At 36.0% G+C, this 17,570-nt stretch overlaps 1 protein-coding gene across 1 annotated transcript in view; it reads right to left on the reverse strand.

Annotated features, from left to right (window-relative positions):
* Positions 1-2,316: 2,316 nt before the first annotated feature.
* The window catches only part of LOC129976285 (fatty-acid amide hydrolase 2-A-like), a 32,008-nt gene continuing 16,754 nt past the window's right edge, over positions 2,317-17,570 (reverse strand). Inside the window, exons 2-7 of the mRNA XM_056089771.1 lie at positions 11,693-11,912; positions 9,352-9,561; positions 8,123-8,242; positions 5,878-6,035; positions 4,452-4,550; positions 2,317-3,514 (exon numbers count right to left, since the gene is read on the reverse strand). Coding sequence (XP_055945746.1) covers positions 2,930-3,514; positions 4,452-4,550; positions 5,878-6,035; positions 8,123-8,242; positions 9,352-9,561; positions 11,693-11,912 — 1,392 coding nt within the window. The 3' untranslated portion in view covers positions 2,317-2,929. The remainder of the gene's footprint in view (positions 3,515-4,451; positions 4,551-5,877; positions 6,036-8,122; positions 8,243-9,351; positions 9,562-11,692; positions 11,913-17,570) is intronic.

Consider the following 17,570-nt stretch of genomic DNA (forward strand, 5'->3'; position numbering starts at 1 on the left):
GAATGGAACACTTTGATCCCAAACAGTGCGTGTTTTGAAGCGTGACAACCAATAACTCTTCCTTTGACGAAGCAGGAAAAAACCGTGACCCATTAAAAAGAGATCAGAGTAGCAGGGAAATTCCATTTCAAGGTTCCTACATAACCCGGGGATAAAAGATGTCGAATCTCCCCCCCCCCCTTCCTCGACTCACCGACGGAAACGCCTAAGAGCATGGTAATCCCAAAGTACATGCTGGCTCGATCCGGTTTTGAAAAAAAGAGTAAAATGAAAGCAATTCCATCAACTTCTGGACTTCACGCTGCAGTAGGCAGCATTACAAAATATTGTAGGTGTACCATGCGTGTGAAAGTGTTGTTGTTGCTTATCCCCCTTGGATTGTACACGAATTCAAACGAAGACAAAAGATCGGGAAAAGAGGGGTGCAGTAGCTCCTGAGGGTAAAGATCATTGAGCAGCAAAGGGCAGAAGTCTGATTTTATCTCATAAGAAGATGATACTCACACACTCTTGCACAACGCCTTTTTACAGGGGGAAGGGGGCTCTTTCAAGCCACGTTCCTACGACCTGTCCGCCTGTAGACGAGGCACGCGTTTAGCCGCGGTCCAACGGCCGGATGATCTTCACAGATGTGGTCATAAAACTGTCACCCTTCCTTCGTGGTTCCACCCCCGCCTGTGGCAGAGAAATCTTCAGACGGCACGCGTTCCCCTTTCGACCGCTCAAAACCCTCAGTTTCTTTGACTCCCTTCCCCCCCCCCATAGCCCAAACAAATTTTCCGGTTCTTTGATGTTTATCCATCTACCGACATTTTGCGGGAAGCTACAGGCGTACCACGGGCGACGGGGGAGTGTGGTCCACCAGTGGGTTGGATGTCAGATTTATGACCAAATCCGTGAGGTGGCAGGTCGTTGGACCGCCGCTTTTCCCCATTGATCCTCTCTTTCAGGAGTGCTCTGATGTTTGTCCAATTTATAGACAGGCGTCAGAAGAACCTTAAGAAACCGCAAGAGAAAGTCAAGGAGGGAACGCGTGCCCCGTCTGAAGAATCACGGGTCGTTGGAACACGGCTTCACGCACCTCACAAATGGAACACTGGGTAAAGTACAACCATGCCAGAATCGGGATTCGAACCCAGAACACCAGACTACGAGGAAGACGTGCTACCCCTAGGACAGGACGCCGGCGTGTGAAAGTCTTGCGCTTGAATATATTAAAATTTCTTCCATTGTCACATTTAACCTTTTTGCACTCGGAATTACTTTTTCGAGTGCAAAGGTTATGTTATGTTATCGAGTAATTCGATATTTATATTCGAATATCGATTATGTATCGAGTAATTTCGATAACACAATTATTCACCAAATACAAAGATGTGTTTATTGCTCTGAAAAATAAGTATATATTATTGTTTTAGGTCGAATTTCTTTGAAAAATTAATCCAAGTCTTTTTACTTCTCTATAAGCGTTTTTAACAATCAAAATTGAAAAATAAATAAATAAAATGTCAAAATGATGCATCGTCTTAAATGGTGTGCGAGAGTCAATGGGGAAAGGATTAAATTTGATTTCAAGTATTTTTACCCTTTCAATACCAGTTTTTTTCTTTCCCAAAATTAATATAATTTGGAGCTCTAACGGGTCAAATAAAGTATAAATAGCTATATTCTGCTAAAATAAAAATCAAAATTAACTACAGATGCAATTTTGGAGGTGGATCATATGTTCCCAGTTTTCTTTTTAAATGGGACACATATGTCCCATTTGAGGTGACCATATAAAATACAGTGAAAAGTTAGGCCTCTAGTTTTTATAATGTTTTAGAACAATTTTATTGCAAGAAAACTCTTACCGATTACATATCTAACATTATACATGACATTTCTATGTATGATACATTGCATGGTTATGTACGATACATTGTATTGTTTTGCAGAGTGCAACTTTACTCATGGCACATACAGTTTTTGTTCGGGTTTCATTATTACTACTTTATAACTAAGATGTAGTTAAAAATTACACTAACATATGAATGTAATCACTGAAAACCATTGGGACATGCACTTCAATAAATTCCCTCTTACTTATCCCTTGGGATGATTTAAAAATATCACCGGGACATACATGTCCCGTGGGGGCCAAAAGGTTAAATAGATCAAAGAAAGAAATGAACGAAGATTCGAAAGTTAAAACGACAGATTCATTTAATCTCGCTAATTCGGTTGAATACCGTTCCTATAATCAAGAAAATAAACTAACATTGAGTAACCTCTGACAATTCTTACATTTATAAATCCAAATGAAAAATACCAGAAGAAAGTAGGAACTTTTTATTTAATCACTTAAAAATATTTCATACATTACATATACGAGTCTAAGACTTGGTTTAAATAAACATTTAAAGTGTTTACCTGACTACACTAAAATAGTTTACATCATTTTGTACGAAAACAAGTATTCACATCTGCACGTTTAAAACTGTATCGAATGCACACTTAAGGACATTTCCACAAAATTATAAAAATATTAAAAAGTACATCCGTTTTGGGAACAGTATGCAAGATTTAACTTTTGTCAACCAACAATAACACATCTAATATATTCCTGCTACTAGAAGTCACGAGAAAAACATGTAAAAAATGCCATAAGTCAACAAACAAGACAAAATGCATCGGCGGCGAGTTTCTTTTCACTTGCCCAGTCGGATAACATTGAATGGCACTGAGAAAATGGCGATGTCCAAAAGCCTAACTTCCAGGAAGTAGGATTTGAGCTGTCAATCCATTCATTAGTAAGTTTCGAACACTTCTCTAAGAATCTGAAAGTTAAAAGGAATGCATATGCTGGGCATGCGAGATCATGGCAAACAATTCGTCATGGACATACACAAATTACAATCTAAGCTGATTAAATCTTACAAAAAAAGGCTCATGGTGGTGTCCATCCACCAAGTTTCACTTCCAGATGTTCAGCAAGACTGATCGACAGTCGATCATTACCAGGTGCTGTGGCTATTTGTACCCCAAACGGTAATCCGTTGGAACAGAAACCTAACGGACACTGCGTGGCGGGCAGTGACAATGCATTGAAGACGACACTATAGCTTGCGTTAAAAGGATTGGCGAGTATCTGTCCATGATGTGCTGCTGCATGAGGGAATGTGGGATACAGAAATACAGCGGGTTCGGGTTGTAGCAGTTTAAGCAGTTCCTCCTTGAGTCTGTCGCCACACTGGATGAAAAATTCTAGGGGTTTTCGCATCACGGGTGCGAGATAATCTTGGGCGCACGCGTTCAGAATGATGGGGAAGGTGTGTTCCGATTTTCCAGAGAACCACTTCAGCATTTCGAGATGGGCATCCTCGTCTTTCTTTACGTTTCCTTTCATGATGTTGGCGATGCGCTGTTCTTTAACTTTAGATAGGTAGGCACACCAGATGAGGAAGCCGAGTTTCAGATGTTTTATTTTGACTTCTTGAACGGACAGACCTTCCATGGACAACACACTGACTACCTATAAATAGAAAGTAATGCTTTAGTTCTGTCAAAAATAGTTCCATTTAGAGGTAGCAACTGATGTAAGAGATCCCGATGGCAAACTTGGGAATTTGCCAATAGAGCTTAAACGCACAAATTAACCAGGGAATGTTCCGAACTTGTGAAGTATAAAAAGTGGGAGAATAGTGAACGGCGATAAATTAAGATACGCTGTTCTGCCTTTGATATGTGTCAATTTGATTGGGGCAGCGATTTTCTTTTGATGACTGACTATAGAACCTAGAACGCATATTACTATAAGTTAATTCTTATGCTCTGAAAATCCCGAACCCGATTGGCCCTTAAGCAAGTATACGTTTTCAGAAGAGAGTATGAAACAAGTCGCTACATACCCGCAATGATCAAGTGCGATGTAAACTGTAAACTTTAAATTTATGCAATATTTGTTGTATACAATTTTGCAGACTTACTGCAATAACATCCGTTTCTGCCATTAAGATGAGTTTCTTTAAACAAATTTATAATTCGCCATTCACATTGATGTGAGCAATCGTCTTGCACAATTAAATTGAAATTGGAACCCAGCTTACCGAAAGCTTACAGGCGCCATTTTTCGAAGCTTCTTGCATGGATACTTCTTGAACTGATAAAAAGTATCAATTTTAAAGACAATGCAGGAAGTATTTTAAACTTTAAGAATGTATTTCATTAAGTGGTTCAAAAGCCATAATGTGTCAAATACTTAATTCTTTTTCAATCTTGGTTTCTAGAAGCGCTTCGATTTAATTTAAAACAATACCCTAAGATTCGTCATAAATTGGCTTTACTAAATTAAGGCGCTGATGTATTTTAGAAACCTTGAAAAGTGCGAAGTTCCCAGTTTAATCAGACTTCATTTCACTGCAAAATATCAAAAATAACATTCCACAAAATAGGACAAGTTATAGGCTTACCCTCTTAATGGCATCTTTAAGTTCCTGGGAAACTGGAGTGGAGCCAGGTGACCCTCCATCATCCAGCATGTAATATACTTTTATTGAGCGTATATCAACCTAGAATGGGATGAAACGGACGTTAGAAGAGTTTTGAAGTGTCGTAAGAATTTCATGAAGTGGTGTTGGTACTCTTACGTTTAACCTTGTGTCTCGAACGGTAAAAAGAAACCGAAATAAGCTTTTAAAACCGAAAGAATGGAAGTCGGTCAATACTGCTTGGAAACGCAACCAAATATCAGAAGCCAACGAATTAGAAGTTGTAACTTTCTACACTGACAATGCTAAATTGGCTACTTGCGATGTAGCTTCCCTAGATTTGTCAAAAAGTCTTTTTAACGATTTAAAACTCTCGTATTAAAATTAAGTCCAGTTTTGAATTTCGCAATTTTTTTGAAAGATAGTTTTGCTCATGTTTTACCTTGATGTGCGTTCTCATTACTTGATAAATACCGAAATGAGCTTTTAAAATTATACCAAGAAGCATCTTGAAGGCTACACTACAGAAGACTACATATGAAGAGCATTGAGAAAACGTAAAATTTCGTGCATTTAGTATTTAAAGAAAAACGTGCATATATCACCATTTGTCTTTCCTACGTATTTTAAAGTTTTAATATCGTTCCTTTACAAAATTCAGACTTCTCAATCTTCTGGTCTTAAAAAAAATCGAAATTGAGGGGAAAATAATATTCCCGTTTTTAAATAGCGATGTGGCATCACAACTATATGAAAAGGAATTTGTACTTGTTTGTTCAAGTTCTTTGGATTACAATTTTTATCGTATTCTCTGTTGGAGTTTTGGGAATTATGGCAGTTCTAAAGCAAGCCTAAAGTGAATAAATCCCTAAAGTCTGGTTTTATGTACTCCGCAACAGACAATTTGTAAAGACAAGTTTGCCAAGCAATACAGTCTTCATAAGACGCAAAATGCATATATGACGACCAAACTGGGCTTTGATAATTCTATACTAGGCTTAGTATCTTTAATAGTTGATTGAAATAAGACATTTTTAAAAGAAAAACGACGAGCTTTTTAGAAATCTCGCATTTTACAGATTGAGAATTTGACAATTCTAGAATCTAGAAGTTCACATGCAAGTTAGGCGCAGCACGAAGTAACGGTTACGTTCTCATACTAATATTTTAAAGTTCTTTTTGCCTACACTTCAGTTTTTTTTTACGGACTCTTCGTCTTTAAAGCAATAAGTACCACTAGAAGTTCGTTAGGCTCACTTCCGATTTTTAAAGCTGAATGAGTGCTTCATTTATTACGAGCGTGCCCGATAGTAAATTTAATCTTGCAGGTCTACAGTGGTCAATTGTGTATAACACGACGTTTCATTATATGACATCGTCGCCATTTATTCGAAAACTGCCAACTTACCGGAGAGAAGAGCTTCAACTCTTCAGTTGCATCTTTGCCGATGAAAGCAGACAGCATCAGCTTGAGGTCTGTGGCATACCGGGTCATGGGGCCCACAACGACGTACGGAGAGATCTCCTCGAGAGCGGGAGGGAACTGCCCTCCGATCGGCACGAGGCCTGTTCACACACAATGAAAGTGTAAGAATGATAGGTTAGAAGTTTCAAGAGTTTAAAAATACAATCAATTTTTCAAGTTAAGGTCAGAAATCAGAAAAGGCTCTATAAATTTTAAACCAGTTGGAAGGGCCTGTCCGAAAATCCCATTCCAATAAAGATATCTACGCATTGTTAACCGCATGTTATTGATCGGAATTTATTACGAAAGAACATAGTGGCGTACAATCTATGGCATTTCCCGCGATTAATCACCGAATTATGCACCAGAAGATTAATATCCAAGTAGCCCAATTTCCTAACGGATTGAAATTAAAGTTTCATACAAAACTGAAATCAGAAAATTCCATTGTAAATTATGTATTTAAGTCTCGTTTGAATTAGACATGCATAAGAAAATTCAGAACAAATAAAGATTTAAAATTCAATCAAGATTTTTTAATTTAGATGTTAAAACTACTGAATTTCATCTATAAAGCTCTTTGCTTTTTAGATACCATGTTAACTTAAATAAGGACAGACTGAATAGATTTTGCTCAATTGTAAACACCACAAGTCAGATTTCATTCGTTTTACTTAAGGCATCTTGCCGATATCGTTTACAGACAATTCCAAGCATGTTTTTTTTTTAATACCGACAGGCCTGAAACCAATACAATACCGACAGGCCTGAAACTAATATTTATCTAAATTTCGAATTTGACGGTTACAATAATTTATTGCTTTGTATACTTGTGTTTCGTATTTAATGTTTCATCAAAAGTCATTTTTCAAATAGAATTTGACACCAATGCGATTTTAGTGTACTGAAGATAATCGATTATTTAATACTATCACAGACACTTTGCCGGTATACTGAACTCGCTATTTTGGTCTTGTGCGTCACATGTTTAACGTCAGATCTTTAACCCTTTTTAGGACCATGGGAAGTACGCTTCCCACCAAATTTATTAGTCTTTGTACAAAATTATGTAGGTTGGCATAAGTTCTGACAAATTTTTAGTAAGTCAGAAACTTAGATGCTTCAGTTCTTTATCTCAGACAAAATGATGCGCCTTGATTTGTTACTTAATTATTAATTAATAAAATTAAATTTATCTAATAAGCTAAATGAATCCCTTCTTATCCCAATTTCAAGCCTAAAAATATTTTGACATAATATGACTAGAAAAAAATGGCCCTTTAAAGGGTTAAACGAATTATTGCCCATTGACCATTTTCTTCCGAGAAAATAGTGGAAATAACCTTAAAGTTTTAATTCAAGATGAGAAGCGACATTTATAAAAGTTTATCTAGTAGATCTAACGATCTGAAATGTGATAGGAAATATTGAACTAGATTTGCAGTTCATCGATCGAATCCAACAGAAAATGTACATTTCAAGATGTAAAATCTTCCGAGTTTTGGTATAAATTTAGGAATGTAGAATATTCGATGGATCTGCGGCAGCTGACATTTGCGTTTGCAATATTTTAAGATAATGTTCTAAGTTACAGCAAGTCCCAACATGTGGAATACAACACTTCATCAAGGCAGCTTAGTATGCAACATTTTTAATTCTTTAGAAAGTGGAAAATCCGTAGATGTAAAATGTGTACTCCATAAGAACATTTGAAAAACCCCGAGAGACAAACGTAAGAATCTGCTTTCCCCGATACGAATGATGTAGGTATGTAAACTTTTGGACATTTTCAATGTTACAAAAGTGTAATACGATATGGCGAACACTTCATTGCATTTGGAAGCGTTTAAAATAGGCGCCAAGAGTATTAGAAAATCTCTTGGCAAGATAACTAGAGCTTTAATAGTCGCTGAACGAGAATACCATTTCCTTTTTAAAACGAGTCGATCAATCATGTTAGAAGAGTTTGTTACAAGGGATCTTGATAGGAAACATTTTAAGATACATTTCTAAACATTCCATTTGAATTGACAGCCTAAGGAGGTTCGTTTTAAAAATTGAATGTTCTCTTTAAAATAATAAGGTCTAGAGAAATCGAGTCCCTTTTTATGCTCAAAGCTGAAGACAAAGAAAATCAATTCCTAACCCATGGAATGTCCAAACGTACCTGTTCGCTTCCTATACTCACCTTGCGTTGGCTTGTGTCCAAAGATTCCCGTGAAAAAGGCTGGTAACCGGATGCTGCCACCCAAGTCGGTACCGATTCCGATCACCGACCCTGCGGCTGCGATCAATGCCGCTTCGCCTCCTGAAAACAGAATTCCATTTTGTCAGACGCACACATTTTTAATTAAAAATGCTGATAAGAGCACGAGAGTTTTTATATCAGTAAAAGGTTGATGAGCAAATGAAATAAGTTCATAAATCTGAGATCTCCATAATAAAAGCATTGGCGCTCTACAAGATGCACTTTTGAACTAGAGATACTAAATTTGGTATGCATATACTGGAGTTTGGGAAACTGGCGTTTTTGAATGGTAGAAATTTTAATTGGAATTTAACTTTCGGCTTTTACCGACAATATTACATACAACTCTTTACACACCAAGTCAAATACAGTCTTATTGCCCGATTCTGAAAAGTACCCAACTAAATGGTATTAAAGTATTTTTTTTGTAAGGTTTTCAACGATAGACTTTATTACAGCAAAAAAATTTAAACCGTATTCATTCCATAAAATATTGAATTGTACGATTTATTTCCATTGTTGAAATCTAAAAATAGCATAAAGATCTTTATTTCTAACAGCTCAAATAAATAAAATGAAGTTATTAACGCTAATTTAAATAAAGTGTCTAAATTGCTAATGTCACTGTGGTGGCGGAGGATTCTACTAGAAATGTTCTACAAAGTAAACCAACACAAGATTACTGAACACGGCTTCTGCATGTAAAAGTAATGCTTCTCTCAAATATCCAATTAATTTTCTGAAACCGATTTCACTTGCAATTCTAAATTATGACGTGGTAGTGCTTGTCAAATATTCACACCACGGAACTCGGCAAATGACACATCTTTGACATTTTCAATAGATATTCATAAGGCCGACTCTAAATCTAAATCGATAAACTCGAAGTTATATAGAACATACCAAGTTACATTTATAGAAAATATTTGCGCTGCTACACTTGGATTGAAGAAATACCCATTCTAAATGGAAAGTTCAATGTGAATACAACTTGATTACGGAATTCTAGAGTAGCCTCCAGTAAGCACTTCAAGTGTATTTAAGATAATTCTACATAAACGGCCAGTACTATCCGTAATACGAATATATAAATGGCACAAGGATGCATTAAGAGACGATATAATTTCCAGTCAGCGAAACTTTACACAGAGCACATCAATAAAACTCACCACTACTACCTCCCACTGTGCGTGTTGTGTCGTACGGATTATTGGTCCTTCCATGAAGTTTGTTGTAAGTTTCCCACCACATGCAGATTTCGCTGGTGTTCGTCAGTGCCAAGGGAATGCCTCCACAGGCCTTCAACCTCTGAACGGGTTCGCTGTCTTCCTCGGCGGTCATTCCTTTCCTGCACACCAAGCCGCATGTACTCGGCAGTCCTGAGACAAAAGAGAACAGACGCATCTTAAAATTAAGCTCGTTGGTTAACTATTGCAGAACAAGATACATTTCAGCATTTTATACTAGAAAAACATTGTAAACGCGAAACTTATAAAATGTTCACATTTTATAAAACAAAACTTTGGAATCAAATACAAATTTCCGTTATCTAATAGATAACTCATTTTTAATACTCAAATACTATGAACTTCAAGGGAAATAAACGAGATTTAAAATTCAGTTAATGCAAGCAAAAAGCATATAGCAATGATTGGAGTTAAAATGGTATACAAAAAGTTATTCTTTTTGCAAACAAGTTTCTTTCAAGCAATATATGTATACTTTAGCTGAATTGTGAAGAATTGCACTTGCTTCAACAGTGCGTTGATGAACACCGACTGAGAACCCCTGCAAAAACTGAAATCTGCGAACAATTTCAAAAAATTAATGAGGCAATGTCTCATTGGAATGCCATCACGAGAACGGAGGGGAATGGAACATTACAGGTCGCTGCCAGTCTGCCAACAACTATCACTAATTACATGTACTCTCTACGGTGGAAAACTTATGGATGAAATCAGAATTTTGAACAAACTGCTTTCTTATTTTATAAAAGCCGATGTATTTATATCAGTGTGGATTCAAGTCCGATAATTCTATCATGCATTTTTTTTTTTTTTTAAGAATTGCGAAAAATAATCGTCGACAATGCATTTGCAGATGTCTTATATTAAGAAATGATTCTTTGTTCCATTCTTGCTCGTATCATTTCATCTCTTCCACTAGTTCTTTTATAGCCGTTATCGGATCTTTGAGGACCCATATTTATAAAGAGTATCAAGATTTGTTTTTACCCCGGAAGTCGTGCAACAATCTGTTGTTACTTGACGCAATAGTTTTTGTATTCGTCTTCCAAGGATCAAGATATTCTCTTTCAATAAACTGAATTTGCTTCTTTATAGTCAGGAGCATTATTTATCAAATATCCACGAGCAGAATATGTTCCGATTTATCTTTCACAATTATATGATGTTCAACTATCTCATCATAGAAAGGGCGTATTTCTGAAATGGTTTGGTTTGTTTTAGTGGCGCACAAGCCATATTTGGCCATGCTGCGCCAAACGCATATTTCTGGAATGTGTTTAATCCGAGAATTCCAAAGATCTTGCAGGTGCTTTTATTTTCCCACTTGGTTCTTTTTCAGAGAAGCGGGATATTCGAGTTTACGAGTCTAATTAAAATAGCATTGGACGTTGCTATGTAGTTAGGGACTAATACTCATGTTTCGTAAATTTACAGTTCACTAAACATACAGCGAGCTGTTACTCAAAAACTGACAAACCTGCATCATAAAATAGGATGTTGCTAGATTTTTCGCAATGTGAATAAAGTGATTATACCTCGCAAATTGCGAGATTGAATTTGTTTCAATTTGGCGTCTATGAAATGATGTCACCTTCAAATGGCGTTACTATTTTGTTTATTTTTAACTAATCAGACACCTAGTTGAATTATATTAACATCCAGTTTTAAAGCAGCACTAGGGCTATTTTAGGACGGACCTCGTAATTCTGAACCGGAGTCAGATGACTGAGGTAGACACCCGACACGTCAGTTTCCTCCCCAAATTTCCATACCACACCAGTGGAAAAACGTTTGGTCCCGACGGATTTAACCAGATCCGCTTACACGACGGTTCTAAGGTGGAATTGGGTCTCGAACCTGAAACTCTTCGGTTTCGAAGCCGAGATCTTACCACCAGGCCACCGCGGCCCCTTGGAACTACATACAATCCCGAGTTCCCCCCCCCTCGAATTTTCCAGTAGTATCCACTCGTTTAATATACAACTTACATTTATTCTGTAACGACCTTTTGTATACTTTATAACCGCTCTTACGAATTGTAAACATCTCTCGGAATCTAAATGTTTAAATATTTTAAAGTCAAGATGCATTATATTTTACCAAGCATGCAATAAGCTTTCAGAATATTTCAGTAATGGGGAAACTTTTTATCAAGTTACTTTCTTCTAATTTCTCATTTTCAACTACCACATCTCAACAGTTACTAATTTCATAACTGACCAAATGTGCGTATTACCATCAGGGTACTTGTTCGAAGCTTTACCTTTAATGAGAATGGCTTCTTTGGCTGTGAATGGAATTCCTAGGAGAGGGTATTTCTCGGCTAATTCAGCCTCCGTCAGAGTGCCAGACCGGACTAATTGGTCAGCTAAACGGGCCTCATTCATGGCTTCTTCGTATCGGCCTTCGATTACGGCATTTATCAGTCCATTCACTTCGCTTATGCGGTTGATGTAGGCCTTCACTACCTCTTCACTAGTAATCTGGAAAAGTAAAGGCGTTCTTATTTCATGACAGAAATTATAAATTTCGCAGGAATCTAATTATACATAAAAAGAAACTGGTAATAATGAGCATTTATACACATATGTTAAATATCAAATGCTTTATTAAACACCATTAGAATCCATATTATCCCATTAAAGTTGATTTGAAAATTTACGATTTTCTTTGATAGCAGTGACAGGTGAAAACAATAAGATTTTTATTAAGTCATTAATTTCCGCATAAGATTTATTTCCGCACTTTTGACGTATGAGATTGTTGCAGATCTGAAACAAGATTAATATGATAAAGCAGATCGCCATGAAATCACACTGAATGATTTAAAGACCTCCACCGACGGAGGTGGCAAATTTGGCAACAAAATTAATCTCTGCAAAATTCAAGAATCGAGATCAGGGATTCTGTAAAATTCAACGCGACATCAACACAAAATTCGCACTTCAGAGTATTAAACGCATAAAAAGATGTAGTTTTCGCTGAGGGCTATTAGAGACTTCTATACAGCGGTTTGTAGTTTACGTTACTTACAAACACGAAATTTTGAAGTATCTAGTCTATGCAACCTATACTTTGGAATATTTGAAATAAAACGTTTTGCTTATATACAATATACATTTGCACGCTAGATCCACGTTTCGAACAATTTACACTATAGGCTCTTATAACACAATACACCGACTGCGAGTTTGTCATAGTTCAGATACGCTGTTACAAACTGGTTTTTGATAACTACGCTAAGTTTTACACTAGTTTTGATGTGTGAAGATGGTTCCAAGAACGGTCTTTCACCAATATTCCAATTAAATTCCACTTTGCAGTTATGATTAAAAAATATTTGAATAAATTCAATTTTTTTAATTCAATTCCATCTTACGGAGTGTAAAAGTTTTTTTGCAGTATTTGAGACATGCAAAAACCGCTACCGAAAAGAAAACATTTGGTCCAATCCCTATTACCAAACTTCTCCATTGAATAACGATTTAATAAGTTTATCAGCATGATTACCAAGAAACTACTTCCGAGAGAATTAAAAAAAGAAATAACCCAATTGCCAACGATACATTCGAGAACAGAAAAACTATTCACTTGTAAAATAAATTACTCAATCACCGTCCTAATCGCGGCACGGATTTCCGATTGCAGTGGACGAAACTGGTTCCTTTAATTTAACCGAGACGGAAATCAGTATAAAAAAATGACGATAATTTCGCTAGTTAACTACCGTTGTGCACAAATACAGCACGAATCTTATCCCAGTCTCCATGACCAAATATACTACTTGAGACCGCTCGCCCGAAAAGCAGCAGAAAGATATTTTAATCTTGATTCGAATGAATGCATCAGCAGCAACAGTAAGCATAACGGATCACGCAATCTACGAAAGGCTTAATGTTAAAAATCCAATGTTTTAAAAAGACAGAATTCAATTTAAAAATTTGCTTAGTCGCTCAAGTGTCATTAAAATATTCCCACACATTAGATCTAGCTGTTTTGTTGCATGCAGTTATAAAGAGCAGAAGCATATTCCAAATTTTCGTTCAAAGTTAATTTTGGAAAATTTACCTAGCAAGAAAATAAAGCCAATAGGATCAAGAAGCTAATTCACATCTTTGAATTGAAATAAGCTCCGAAACCGATTAAAACCGTTACCAAGACTTAATCCTTTGCATTGTGACGTTTCCTCTCGAGCACCATTCAAGACGGTGAATCATTTAGAAGTCTTATTTTTAATTTTCAATGTTAAAAATTCTTAGAGTGGCAAGATTACAATATTTCGGAGAAATTCAACTAAAATTATATACATTTTCGGAAAAAATTAAGTCTTTGTATTGGACGAAAAATTTGCGCTCGAAAAATTAAATCGATGCATAAAATTTCAGTGAAATACGAAAGAAGCAATTGCGCTCGAAATTCGACAACTTCAGAACCCATGAGTTAAACTTCATACAAGTTAATTTTTCTTTGTACCATGCATGTAACAAGAATCAGCCTATAAATACTGCATTAAAACCTTTAGCATATGGTAGTCAAGATTTATTTTATGCCACAAAAGTCATCTTTGGCTAAGATCTACCACACTCGCGATATTAAAATATTTATGTCAATTTATAATAAAATCGATACATAGAATGTATGAAACTGAAGTGTAAAAATGGGCATGAAAAATGCGAATCCAGTCCAAAATTATGCCATCTTAAAGCAAGAACAAGATTTACGAACATTTTGCAATTTCAAACCAAAATTGTGGCGTGCCACTACTTTAAAACTGAAAACATTTGTAATTAACAAAAAACTCATCGTCATTTTGACGACGTTTGCTTCTGGGTACACGCTTTATGTTGAAGAAAAGTCGTTAATAAGTCACTGTAGGTATGTCGTTAATCTCCAAGACTAGTCGGAATTCAACTAGATGTTGAGTGTTAATGCTTCGCTCGTCTTAAATGGTTGTACGAACCATTTAAGACAAGCAAAGGAATACTGCTTATTTTTTTGAAGTGTAAAATTTTGATAAAATATTTTTGGCAGCCTTTTTATTACTTTCAAAATAAAGATTAATACCGCCGTTAAATCTTGCACCATCTTTACCCGAATCTATAACATAGCAACAGAACAGTAAAATTTCGGGATAGAGAAGTTTGGGTTTAAAAATACCTATAAGAAACTCAATCTATCACTCAAATTAAAATGAAAGCAACTAACGTAAGCATTTTGAGGTTTATCTTTTTCAATTAAAACTTAAACACAAGAGTAATTTCTTTCGAGAATATTGTTAAACTTGTTTCAGCTAAGATTCGATTAATCTTGATTTTCACGAGAAAAACAATAAACAAATTTGAAAATTCATTAAGACTTATTTTATACAAATTTTGTTCAATACCAAATTGAAAATATTAACCAGCGATTTTTTTAAAAACCGCTTAGTTCAGTTCATATTTCAACTTTAAAATGATTTCAAACAAAGTAATTACATCTTTTACCCAATTTAGTTTATATATTAAGCTAGATATGAAAATATTTTAACCTAAAATCGAGGATTATATCAACAAGTTTTTACAGTGAAATATTTTTTAAATACAACACTGAATTTTCAAAGAGCTATAAAGTCGATGGATGCTTTCTAAGGTTAAGGCATTTCTCGTGAATCGGTTCTAAAAACGTAAGAGTATCCAAATTTCAGAACCCGAACACATTAATTGCAGTTCTAACAATTCAGTTATGTATACGCCGTCACTCCCCCCCCCCCCCGAATGTAGTCAAGGTTTTATAAAGTAAGCGTTAGAACTGTTTATTTATGCTATTGGTTCTCCAGCTAAAGTTATGGGAAGTAAATAAGCAATCATTTTGAAACAAAATACCAAGATTAAAGTTTAACAATAGTAGATAGTATTTTAAAGAGAACTATTAACTTGATTTCCGTTATTTTGCGTGGAAATTTAGGTTCTCATTAGCTAGTTAGGCTTTTAGTTTGCCATTCCACATTACGTATATATTAATTGACTGGGGGTAAAAGTTTGATAGACATTGACAGATTTCTGAATTGTATACGCTAGGCCATTCGGCAATAGATAATGTCGGTCATTTTAAAAAGTAAAAACTAATTAAAAGTTCGATCCAGACGGCTTCTAAAGTTTATTGTGGCCATAAATATTGATACACCATCAGCAAAATAAATTTATGCAACAGGAACATCACCTATCGTTTAACATTAGATTTAATTATACTTAACAAGGCTTCCCACAACGCTCCCATTTCCCCGAAGAAGGTCAATTTGTACAAACAGATTACAATTAAGTTAATTATGTCAATGCGTAACTGCATACAAAAACCAATCTTCCGCTTTTCATGAAGATCGCGGGGAAAGTTTCCAGCGAAACGTTTTAAAGGCAGTCGAGAGCCGCTAATTGATCTGGAGGCAAGACAATAAATACCACGTGTCCTCACACATGCTCCAAACCACGTGTGCGAGAGAATTTCCTGCAACATATGACCATGAACTCGAGGAGGAAACTCCCAAGGTTGGTTCCGAAATAAGTGAAAACAAAAGAGAAAGAATGCCCACTGCCTACGGGCAACCATCTAGTTCCTCGACCTGGCCGAATCGTGACAGGTGCAATCAATCTTTTGACGCAGCGTATTGTAATAAGGAAATTTGAAGGCCCTACCACTTCAGTCGAAACACTTTCACTACAAGGTTTTGCGAGTGATCATTGAGAGCGGGAAAATACTGTTTGTGCAAATTCGATGATGCAATAGGCTTTGGATAGAGTATTTCAAGGCCTTGTTAATTTACATGTATTGAATGTTGTGAATAACATGTAATTGTATTACGCAATAATCGAATGTAAATATTCCCGTTTCAATAGGGACGAATAGAAAAGTCGACCTAAATTCCGTGAAGTTAAAAATTTATCCGGTTTTTGTGATAGAAAAATAACAAGTCTTGAGAATTAATATCCCAGAAAAGTGATGAAACTTGCAATTATAATCATCGTCATTCTTATTTAAATCGTCACATACGGAACTATTTTGAAGCAAACTTGGATTTATCTGGAATATTTTCCTAATACAAGTTGACATGCTTTGATTGAGGTAAGGAGTACAAGGGCTTACAATAGCCACTATTTAACAAATAAATCCATTTCCTCAGAAACAGTATCCGGTACTGTTCCATGAAGTGTAATTGGTAGAGATCTGAAGGTCAAAGAGGAAAGTTAGACGTGTCAGTCTTAAGAGTTCAAAAAATCGTTGGAAGTAAAAACTACTTTTAACGAGGCTTGAATCGCCAAATTTACAGTCGAAAAATAAAAAGTGTCCCTCAATTCTCATTCCCAAGACGATTCGAATTTAAATACTTCTCCAAATACTGGGAATACTGAGTTTTTACAACTATTCCTCCTCCTCCTAACTCGCAATGGCAATCTTCGTTCTTGAGAAGGTGTTCAAATATTCCTACTTTTCTGATGGCTATAAAGCAAGTTCATGTTCAGATAATTGTTCAGAAAGTTCGTGCCCCCTCTCCAGCCATTTGCAGTATCCAGTCGGATATTCGAAAGCAATGAAGGAGGGGGATTTTGATGGCGTCTCGGGCGCCCGCCGTTGCTGAGCGTTCGTAGCCATTTTAATAATTAAAGTCAAGTACAATTCTGTAAAGAGGCTATCGCAGAATGCTGCCAATCTTGAAAATTGCATAGCTTGACAGAATTACGAAGTCTCGAAGAGAAGTACAATACTATATTCGGCTACATTTAAATACTTGTTAGCATATGGAATTTTGTTACGAAAATCCACGTACTGTAGCCTAGAACCTTTCCTTAATTTTGGCTTGGCAGTTGTATAACAAATATTCCAACAATGTGCTTTGGAAATAAGGGTCAGTTCTGAAGGAATGTATTTTGATAGTTAAAGATAAGTCGTTAGTTGTTTACTAGTTTTCATATCACACAAGAAGCATTAAAATGCTTAGACTAATCCTATATTCTAACCACTTTATTAGATCATCCTTTGCTGTGTCTAAACAGCTTCAAGTCAAAGACCGAGTCAATTCGTTTCATGTAATGCATATACAAAATTAAAATCAATTTGGTCTGCCTGACCAAATTAAGACCATTGAATAATGATGGCTCAACCTTTTCTAC

The sequence above is a fragment of the Argiope bruennichi genome, chromosome 7, assembly GCF_947563725.1.
Source record: "Argiope bruennichi chromosome 7, qqArgBrue1.1, whole genome shotgun sequence".
In the NCBI taxonomy this organism is placed as follows: Eukaryota; Metazoa; Arthropoda; class Arachnida; order Araneae; family Araneidae; genus Argiope; species Argiope bruennichi.